The sequence below is a fragment of the Phalangium opilio genome, unplaced genomic scaffold (assembly GCF_054372755.1).
Source record: "Phalangium opilio isolate 3A_F unplaced genomic scaffold, DU_Popi_V2 ptg000031l_1, whole genome shotgun sequence".
Lineage (NCBI taxonomy): Eukaryota > Metazoa > Arthropoda > Arachnida > Opiliones > Phalangiidae > Phalangium > Phalangium opilio.
In genome coordinates this window covers 7648354-7659310 of record NW_028324158.1, presented here as the reverse complement: position 1 = coordinate 7659310, position 10957 = coordinate 7648354, and the positions used below count along the sequence as shown (strand labels likewise).

General features: G+C 36.4%; 3 protein-coding genes across 3 annotated transcripts; 1 reads left to right on the top strand and 2 right to left on the bottom strand.

Moving 5' to 3' along the window:
* Positions 1–193: 193 nt before the first annotated feature.
* Positions 194–2005, bottom strand: LOC149690364 (NADH dehydrogenase [ubiquinone] 1 alpha subcomplex assembly factor 3). The gene is made up of 3 exons (XM_089869899.1): positions 1605–2005; positions 819–1533; positions 194–417 (listed from the first exon to the last, which is right to left on the bottom strand). Exons 1-2 carry the CDS (start codon positions 1872–1874, stop codon positions 1132–1134), a joined length of 672 nt encoding a protein of 223 aa, XP_089726025.1. The 5' UTR covers positions 1875–2005; the 3' UTR covers positions 194–417; positions 819–1131.
* Positions 2006–2049: 44 nt separating this feature from the next.
* LOC149690363 (peptidoglycan-recognition protein SC2-like) lies at positions 2050–3091 on the bottom strand. Its single transcript, XM_089869900.1, has 4 exons — positions 2857–3091; positions 2607–2795; positions 2322–2527; positions 2050–2261 (listed from the first exon to the last, which is right to left on the bottom strand). Exons 1-4 carry the CDS (start codon positions 2897–2899, stop codon positions 2127–2129), a joined length of 573 nt encoding a protein of 190 aa, XP_089726026.1. The 5' UTR covers positions 2900–3091; the 3' UTR covers positions 2050–2126.
* Positions 3092–3592: 501 nt separating this feature from the next.
* Positions 3593–9473, top strand: LOC149690362 (solute carrier family 35 member H1-like). Its single transcript, XM_089869897.1, has 10 exons — positions 3593–4060; positions 4128–4459; positions 4537–4687; positions 4779–4842; positions 4902–4974; positions 5040–5208; positions 5275–5358; positions 5434–5609; positions 6389–6518; positions 8453–9473. The coding sequence occupies exons 2-10, from the start codon at positions 4181–4183 to the stop codon at positions 8587–8589; spliced, it is 1263 nt and encodes a 420-aa protein (XP_089726023.1). The 5' UTR covers positions 3593–4060; positions 4128–4180; the 3' UTR covers positions 8590–9473.
* The last annotated feature ends 1484 nt before the right edge of the window (positions 9474–10957 follow it).

Sequence of the window (10957 nt, the reverse complement as noted above, 5' to 3'; positions counted from 1 at the left end):
ATCCCTAAAATGTAGTTTGTAATTATATTTAATATGTTTGCAGGATTATTAACCTTACGAAAATTACACCCAATCACGTAAAGAGATGGTTACGCAAACCGGAAGTGACGTAATCAACTTACGCGGTTTCTTTTCGTCAACGAGGCAAGCTGCTACGTTGGAAACAATGAACTTACGAAATAATTAACAGACATTTTAAACACACAAAAGTATGGATTTATTACTAATTTAATTGCGCGAATTTCTATTTACATTATGTTGACAAAAACATTAGTTACAAGTTTAACAAAATAATTTATTCAGTGGACGTTTTCTCCAAGTTTGCCGCCATTTTTTTCGCCTCAATTTGCGCCCTTTTCCTGTCCAGGATTTCTTTGAACCTTTCCTCTCTGTTCGTCAAGAGTCGGAATTCAAATTCTGAAAGGATTTTGGAAAAGATACTGTGACAGGATGAAGAATGATCATAATTGTGGTTGTAAGTAATAATTCATTTTCATCAAAGGGGGGGGATGAGTCCATGCACGTGACCCAAGCACGCTTGCTTTAAGATTTTGTAATCCCCACCGGCCTCCATATTTGTTTTCGCACGAAACGGTGAACTTTGACCCATAAAAAGCCGCCAGAATAGGTACATATTTACGCAAGTGATTCCCTTGGAAACTTAAGCCTAATTTACTTTATTCTGCACCTCAAATTCAATTTGAATATTCTCCAATCAATGTCGGTCAAAATACGGCATAATTATAATAAAGATTTTTGGGCATTTAATTTTGAAACAGTTGTCAACGTAAGCCTTGCTTATTCCCTAACTTACTTACTTGGTGGTCCCATCGGTACAATTACATTATCGTATAACAGTTTACTAAACAAGAAGGTTAAAGCAACACCGCCAATTATTCGTACTTTAGCATTTTTACTAAAAAAACTGAACTTTCTAGCTTGAAATTTCTCTTGAGGTATTTTCCTATACACGTCTCCCCTGGGCGACGCCATTTTGTTTAGTCGCGAAAATAGTATGAACTTTTCTAGATCATTGAAACTTTTTTAGGCATAGAACAAAGAACAAGTGCAGACTAAACTTTTTTAATTCAAAAAGAATGTACATAAATTACATAACTATATTTAATAGTTTTAAAGACGTTTTATGGGTGAATCGGTTTCACTTGGCTTTTCTTCATTGTCCCCCAATTCCAGTATTCTTTTGCGTTGTAAAGCTATTAGGCTATGTTTGTATGTAATAACTGAAGGTGGTATGAGAGCAGCTACTACGTATCTTTGTTCCGCATTTAGAAAATTAAATGTGGTACAAGCTTGATACGTTGGTAAAAATTCCACGTTTATCTTGTTCTTTAAGCAATACTGGATTAATTTGGGGTCTGGTTTAGAATCAGCATTCCCAGTTCCAACAATCAGAATGTCGATTGGTGGGTCGAGTGTTTTGAATAGGGACAGTGACTCTTCCGTGATGGTGTCAACAGTGTTGCCAACATTCCATTGTAGGACTAACTTGGGAAATACTACTGCCGGGCCAACCTATTTAGGATTAATGTAACATTTATTGAGTTACTTCCATAACTCTACTGTCATTATGAATTTTTAAATACCACAAAGAAATCGTAATTTAATCGAAAACCCATTTCATTGTATGAGTTAATCATCAAAGTGTCTGGCATATCTTGGTTCATGACTGTCACCGTAGTCTTACCATCCCCATGATTGTCATTCGGTAAAACCGAATGTCTGGCAGACGTGTTGATAAGTTTAGGAAGCCGGACTGATAAAGCGGGACAAGGCCCGAAATTGTATAAACTAACTTTCCTTAAACAACTTGCGGCTCTTAGTACTCGTAGACTTAACATCGTACGGTTAAACATGCACAGCACTGATAAACTAATTACTTTAATAACAAAAAACCTTCATTAATTTTGGATATTTGATTAAAAAACTGATTTTTATTCCAAGAAGGTTACCGGGTGTCGTACAATTGAGCAGACGACAGTTGAATCTTAAATTTGCTATGTAATTTTGTAGACTTATGAAAACGGTTACTACGTTGATGACGCAAATATTTTAATAGTCAAAGTGACAATACAATATGATAGAAACAAGTTAAGCATAATTTAAAATTAGCATTTTGGTTTCTTGCTATTATCGAATCGAGGAAGCGTCTTGACAAAATAATCATATAACATATTTCCTGGACATGCTGTACAAGCAACATCCCTATGACCATTGATTAAGTAGTCACTTTTAATGTAGTTCTGAAAGTGTAGAACAATGTTTAGTTGTGCTTTTATGGAACAGTAACGATTACTACTTACGTTCCTTATCCCAAAAGCAATAAACTGCTTAAGGGCCGTCTTCTGTTCAACAGTAGCCGTGGTGTTAGTATAATCCCCAATGAATGATATGGCAATTGACACAGTGTTGTAGTTGACAGTATGAGCTCCTTGTGCAGTCCAACCACGACCTTCGTACACTACCCCGTCCCTGTCCATTAAAAAACTGTATCCAATATCCGACCAACCTTAATTAGGAAAAATGTAGTTAGTCATAATGCAGGACCCAGTAGTAATTGCTAACAAAGCATGTCGCAGGCAGCTCACCTTTATTGTCCATGTGGTAGTTCTGAATTCCCTTCAATTCAGCTTTGCACGCCTGAAGTCCGCGACATAACGGTGTGGCTGTATGGTGGACAAAAACCCTTGGTACTGGGGTACTTATAGTGTTTCTACTCTTAGGTGGTCTTGCGTCCCAGGAAGATCGGGACACTATTTGTAGACTCATAGTGCTCCCTACAAAAATTATGCTTATGTTTAGTTGCTACCTGCTCAATTTTCCAAAAAATTAGATTACCTAAAAGGGCCACAAATGCAATTAACATAAGATTAGAATTCATCGTACGTTCTCTTTGGTTCGACTTAGTCAGATACTATAGTTTTAAATTCTGTTTTTAGTTCACTTTAGCCTATCAGCCCATCCTGATTCTCGGAAAATGTCATTGCACAAGGTGGTGCAATGTTTTAAGATCATATCTTTATTTGTCGGTTATCTGTTTCCTTCGACCCTTTGGCTATTTCTACCCCCATGTAACTGTCAATACGGATTACGTGGATAGTTTTATTTTTATTGTCGCTCAAGCGGCTCAACTTGTAAATGAGATATGGATATATCAATGATTACATATTTGTTTTCGTTAGCTGCTTGTAATGTTTCGGATTTTATTGATGATTTATGTGTTTTTGGATGATGCTTATATATGTATTAGCTTGACCTTCAACTAACCGTGTAGCGGTAGTATGTCAATTATAGAATATGACTAATGAAAGTATGAAACGGAACATGTTAGGATGATGGTTCTACTTCATTGCTAATAATTTTATGGGTGGATCATAAAGAATGTATAATAATGGAAATTAAATAAGTTTTGACCCCTGGGGTGGTAGGTCGTATGATCGTATGTTACTATATGCGGAATATGCCCACAAGCCCAAGGCCACAGGTGAAACCGGGCTGCCAGGTTTGTTGGTACTGTGGTACAGGCTGGGAAATAAGGATATTTTTTAAACTAGTCCTTTGGACCAGTGACCCCCGAATATCTGAAATAATTAACTGGTCTCCGGACTGGTCCCAGCCTTTGCTCTCCAATAGATTTGCAATTAATAAACTGGTCCCGAGGACCAGTAACCCCCACTTCTTGAATTAAAAAACTAGTCCAAGCAATTAATAAACTGGTTTTGGACCAGAGGACGTGTGCTATTTCCCAGCCTGCTGTGGTACAGCCGGCCTCATTTCTCACCATGAGTTCTTTACCGACAGCCTATTGCTAAAAAAAACCCCTAAAATCGTAAATCTTATCGGTTTGCCCCTTGCGTTTGCATTTATTTATGTTAAAGATTTAAATTTGATCTCGATCCCGGGATTCCCGGAATCCCGGCGGCATTTCGAGCACCATCAGCTGATAGCGTTACGTAGGGTCAAAGGTCAAAATTTAATTCGTTCAATGCTGAGTGCTGACTACTAGTTAGGCTTAGCTCAGCTCTGCGACGTGTGGAAGAAGGTACGAAAACTCATACACCTTAAAGCTGATTAAACATTAAACGTATAAATAAATAATTAATTAATAGAAATGACTAAATAATCAATCAAATAAACGTTAAATGTTTCCGACTTTTCGGATATGCAACGCCACCGGAGCGCGATAAAAAATGAGAAACTTGTGGCTGGATTTTTTAAAGAAAATAACAGCGGAGGCAGGTTTTCTCTATGTTCGCAATCTGTTCCATCAATCTTCTGCGGTGATGAAAAGAGTCGACCAATTCGTCGAAATTCGTCAGGAATGGTTACTCCAATATGCTCCGTTAAATTTGTTCTAGTAATCTTGAGAACATTAGCTCTTGTATTGTTTTATTACTGCTTTTCCATCGGAATCACCTTTTACCAAAAATGGTTTATCAAGGTTGGTCGTCGGAGCTCCTAGTTTTTGTACGATACGAAATAAATCTGCACTTAATTCAATTGATAAACGTGTTTTAGGACTTCCACTTTCCGTTAACTGTTGTGATATGTCATCTAGTAGTCAAGTTTGTTCTCTCTGGGATATGCCGAGCTATATGGGAAGCTCGTACTGGACAAGCAAGGGTTTTATTAGGATGGTCTGTTTACGTGAAACAATTGGCAATAACTGGTTAGGGTTTTTTTTTTCTCATATATTTCAAGTTGGGTTGGGTTAATTTCTTTGAAAATGTTACAACTTCTTGGAAAAATGTAATTTGCAGGTGTTGCCAGTGCTTTAGATATAGGATTTTCAAATTGGAGCTTTGAATTCATAACAATATCATTGTAAATATATCATTTAGTGTTGAAAGATATAACAAATTTATTATATGACGATCTTTCAGATATACTATGACCAAGTCAACTTGCGTCATTTTTATTCTGGGGTTCTCATTGGTTTTAGGCTTAGAAAGGAAGGTATAATAGAGTCGGGTTGTCAAATTGTTAGAAATATTCTGATATAGATTTAATTGTTTTTTCAGCGTCCATCGTTGATTTTTGTTGTCCTATTAATTTCCATAGGATTATTTATGTTTACTTATAAATCTACTCAGTTTAATATCAAGGGATTTTTATTGGTCCTAAGTGCCTCTTTCTTAGCCGGTCTCAGATGGACCCTGGCACAGCTTGTAATGCAAAGAAAGGATATTGGTCCGTCAATGTTAAAACCATTAATTAAACATTAACAGACTTATTTTAACATATCTGTACCTTCAGGGTTAGGTAATCCAGTTGATATGATCTATCACGTTCAACCATGGATGATCATGGGTCTTTTACCATTGGCTGTAACATTTGAAGGTTCAAAAAGATTCAAAATATGCATTTTTTTCTGTTTAAAATGTTATTTAATACATAATGGTTAATTTTTTTAAGGCATTCCCATTGCAACAAGCGAGAAACTTTTCCGTTTTAGTGATTGGGAAAAGTTATCTAGAAATTGTGGATTAATATTATTTGGCTCTACTATAGCGTTTTTAATGGAGCTTAGTGAATACTTATTACTTACTTATACATCAAGTTTAACTCTGTCCATAGCAGGAATCGTCAAGGTGCATATCATAAAGCTTATATATATTCTATAACATTAACGGGGAAGTTTAGATAACGTAACATTATACCTTAAAAGAACGAGGCTGAGGAAAGAACGAGGCTGAGGCTTTTTCTAAATATAAAAGGATATGAATTAATGATATCTTATTACAATATGATAATTAGTACATTTAATTAGTCTTAAAAATTATCAAGGACTACTGCGCCATCCGCCATTTTGGTTTAGTGGCGTCTGCTAAACCGAACCCGTTACCCCTACGCGATTGGTTGAATTCTTACAGGTTGAGGGAGGTAGGGGTAAGGTGGGTTCTGGCTAGCAGACGCCACTAAACCAATGACTACTGCGCCATCCGCCATTTTGGTTTAGTGGCGTCTGCTAAACCGAACCCGTTACCCCTACATGATTGGTTAAATTCTCACAGGCTGAGGGAAGTAGGTGTAAGGTGGGTTCTTACTAGCAGACGCCACTAAACCAATGGCGGATGGCGCAGTAGTCCTTGATTATTTTTGAGACCAATTAAATGCTAATTATTGGAGAGGTAAGGAAGGGGTAAGGTGGGTTCTGGCTAGCAGACGCCACTAAACCAATGGTAGATGGCGCAGTAGTCCTTGATTATTTTTAATGCTAATTATCATATATTTATTTAACTTTTATAATTAGAAAACGGGCGTTCTTTTAAATTAAGGTATAATGTTATGTTACCTGAACTTTACCTTTTAGTTATGAAATTCACTTAACAAAAATGATTTAACCAACCATAAGTTCGTTAAATTTTAGGAAGTATGCACATTGTATATTGCTGTAAATTATAACGGTGACCAAATGACAATGCTCAATATGATTGGTCTATTAATATGCCTATTGGGTATATCTTTGCACATGGTTTTAAAACTTCTATCCAATCCAGGTTTGTAAATTAAAATATTAGTTAGGAAGTTTCTAATTAAGCAATTATTGCTTAATTACAATTAAGAACAATGCAATTTCATATTAAATTAAATTAATTTTTCCGTTTCTTTTTTAATTTTAATTCCACTAATAAATTTCATCCCGCCTTTTTGTTTTGAGCTCATTTTTGCGTCCAAGCTGTCATCTCTTTAATACTTTCTTTTCTTTGCCTATTTTTCCCCGTCAACTATTTCCCGATTCCTCTTCTTTTTTCTTTTCATTTCTTTCTAAGCAGCTATAGGGAATGCCTTCGGTTGGGTCAAAGGTTGCCGGCTATTTTCTTAAATATTCTTATATATATACAGTCATATATACATAAACCTCTTCAGTATTTTTTCATTATAAAATGGGAATTATCAAAATATTAGAAAAATAACAGGTATTTAAATGAGTGTCTTAATTTTAATGAGTGTGTGTTAACTTATTTTGCTTTTAATTTTAATTTAATATTAACGCTTATTTTAATGGAGGTAGATTCTATATGAAAGAGTATTTTAATATTAAAGGGATAGTAGTATATGAAGCAATTGTTAAAGGAAACGTTCAGGCATTATACCTTAAAAAACGGCGTTTTTTTCTGAAAATTAGATGGGAAAATTTAAAAAAAATAACTGATCTCTTATTTATTATTAGTTAATTACCATTTATTTGGTCTTAAAAACGTTGACTACTGAGGCGTCTGCTAGCCAGAACCTGCACTGTATTGGTTCAAAGAATCCCTTGGGGTTAAGGGGTTCTGGCTAGCAGCAGAGAGAATTTAGAAGGGGAGTGGAAGGCCCCCCTTTGACTCTATTAAACGTGATGACGCCCAAACAAGATGTCGCGTTGAGCTTTTTGGGGTAGGCGAGTTTCCGGTCACGTGTTCTAAAATCTATCTATTACAAACGCATCATACCGGAAATCGACCTGCCTAGATAACGTTTAGCAGACGACGTTGCGCTACATTCCAAACCACCCCTTCCACTCCCCTTCTAAATTCTCTCTGCTAGCAGACCTAAGAAATATTGATTTTGAATAATGTTTGGTAAATTAAATGACCCGGGTTATGATGTCACCTGTTGAGACTCTTGGATTTTACTATGACGTAGGGCGTCTTGATCCCAATATTTTCCTCCACCAGATGGCGACGTTCTTGGTAAAGGGGTGGGGTTCAGTCTGGGAAATAAGGATAATTTTTAAACTAGTCCTTGGGACCAGTGACCCCCCTAGTGTCCTAAATAATAAACTGGTCTCCGGAGTGGTCCCAGCCTATGTTCTCCTATAGATTTGCAATTAATAAACTGGTCCCGAGGACCAGTAACCCCCACTTTTTGAATTAAAAAACTGGTCCAAGCAATTAATAAACTGGTTTTGGACCAGAGGAAGTGTGCTATTTCCCAGACTGGTGGGGTTACGTTTCTATTTTTGTCTCCATTTTCGAAAATTAAACCCCTTGATTATACTATGATGTAGCGCGTCGTGAGCCCGAGATTTTCCTCCACCAGATGGCGACACTGTTGTTAAAGGGGCGGGGTTGTGTTTCTATTGTCTCTATTTTCGAAAATTAAATGCTACTACTATCCCTTTAACTTTAGGGGACGTTGCGCAAAACTAGTATTTTAATTGGCTAATTTAAGCTATTTTAACTAAAGCAGAAATTTGGTTAGCTATTCATGGCTTATAATGTTATTGGCTGTTAGTATAATTGAGAACCCAATAGAAGCAAAGTTATTGGCTATTCTTTGCTTAGTTGAAAGCAGAACTCTTATACTAAAGCTAGCTTTAAATTCACGTAAACATTAGTCACATACACATTGTACAGGATCATAAAGTTATCGTTAAAATAATTAACCATATTTAATTAAACATTGATTAAATTAATTGAATTCTGTCTTCATTTTCATCAACGATTAGATGAAGTTGTATCAGATAGTGTGAGAGAAAATTCCGAATGGCTTCTAGCCAATCACAATGATGGTGAATGTGGTGATGATGATGATGAGGAGGAGGATGAAGAGGAAACACTCTTTGACGTGTGTCCTGTTAGGTGATTGTACTTCTGTGACTATTGGACAAATGCGGTGACAAACATTCTAGTCACGTGACAAATAGAATGAAATCAATAATCGTGAACCAGTGAAGGTGATTTGATGAAAAATGTGCGCGTACGCCCTCTTGAAATAATGAGTCTTGGCAGGTGTGATTTTTCAGAGGAATATACATGTAGAACTATAATGAAATTAGCCTTATTCCTGATCAGCGCCACCTGCCCATAGCGGCGACTTTTAGAACTACTGTAAGCGACAAGCCAATCAGATGACGCTAAAATCTGGTGACGTCACTGACGGGCACTCTCGGGTCTTACCAAAAATGACGTCACCAGATTTTAGTGACATCTGGTTGGCTTGACGATTACAGTAGTTCTCAAAGTCGCCGCTATGGGTAGGTGGCGCTGATCAGGAATAAGCCTGGCTAATTGGGGACTAAAATATATATTTAAAATAGTAATTAATTAACTATAAGCTGTAATTTAAATTTTAATAAGTAATTACTAATTACTATTAATTTAAAACTGGGGTCCGATATATTGTATTATATTATAATGTATCTTTGCCAATTTTAGAAAATTTATTAATTTTGTACATAGTATAGTACCAAAGGCAAATTAAAATAATGGAAAGTGTGGTGGTAGGGTGAATGAATGCTTCTGTAATCTGTAGACGCGCCATATCTCGTATTCTCTCTAGCTTCTATGGTCGACCAATCAGAGTTTAACCTTATGGAGTTATTTTCTCATTGGCTCAGAGGCAATGCCAATATTCTTCCTACAGTCTCACTTTCTATTATGTTTATATTTGCCTCTGATAGTGCCAATGTTTTTTTGGTGAAATTGTACAGCTAGTAAATAATTAATAAAACAATGTTTAACAACTAATCATTTTTTTTGCAACAGGACTGTAGGCTTTAGTGTCGTGTGTCTTTTTCTTGGCACACTTGGAGTTCTTATGTTACTTAATACGTATATAATAGCATAAGTTCATAAGTTATGTTCCATAAGTTGTTACTGGTTACAAACTGGAGCTTGTCATGATTCGAGGTAAAGCGACGCCTGGTGAGGCGCTATCAAAGGCTTAGTACAGACTAAATAGGGAGATGGACTGCAAAATTAACCGCGTGTAGTCAATTCTCGCTTGTCGTTCTCTGGTATTACTAAGTATTGGTAGTGTGAGACTTATGGAACATAACTTATAATCTTATGATGATCGCGAGCTACTTATCGGAGATAAGATATAGGAGGGTATGACGTCATGACTGCATCGACTTATACGTTTTAGGCGCCATCTAGCCGCAAATTGAAACTACCTCAATATTTAATTAATAACGTTTCTGGGTTTACAAAATTATCTTTGTAATTATATTTATGTTTTAAAGTAACATTTTCGCCGAATTTGATTTTAGAGGGTCTTTGTATTAATCGATTAGTCCTGATGTTTTAGTGACCTCACAGTGATAAGTATGACCATAACCATATACAGGTTATGGAGGAGATGATGCAAGTTGGCCGTCCTGAAAAGGATGAATGCTATTAAAGCCCCTCCTCCTGGTATGTTTTTAGTGGAAGCTAGCGTGACGGTGCATGACGTAGTACTGCCCAAGTCTCTGTAGCATTAAACTGTCCCAAGAGTATTTACACTTATTTCAATGTTCCACCAGCTTCTTTTATTAGACATATCCAAACCCCAAATGCTCAAAGGACTGACAACATACAAAGAAGTAATGTGGAGTGACATACTTGACGTTGTTATGTTACTTTTATCAATTATGTGCCTAATTAAGTAATCCTAAAACTGTAAAACTTCGAATCGTAACATAATTTTGAAAACTTTCTGGCAGACTTATCGTTGTGACTCTACTTTCAAATGAACGGTAGGGATAAAAAGCCTTTCTAACCAAACTAGATCAGCCGGGGGTAGTGGCGTACCTCTGTAAATCTGCGACTGGATGGCTGGGTTGATGGATAGCGGAAGGTTACCACAAAGCGAGACTCACGGTTTAATGTTCTACTAATGTCCGCTGATTTATTAAGTATCCAAACTACGCCTATGACTACGTCTTCGAAGAAACTATGAAATACTGAAATGAATACTGACTCTACTTGCGACTAAGAAAACTACGAAATGGGTTGAAACTTGGATATGATCGATTATAGTAACCGTGATGTTCTCCGCCTCCGTAGACATCAACCTTTTGTATTTTTACTCAAACTTTTTTTATTTAAATAATTAATCAATCGTAATTTTAATTATTGTGGTCAAGGGTGTTAGAATTTTTGTCCAAAATAGAGGGGCAAATCACTCTTAAAGTTGCATGTTCTAATTACATTCCATAAATTTCCTCTTGAATCCAGGTAAAGTTTTA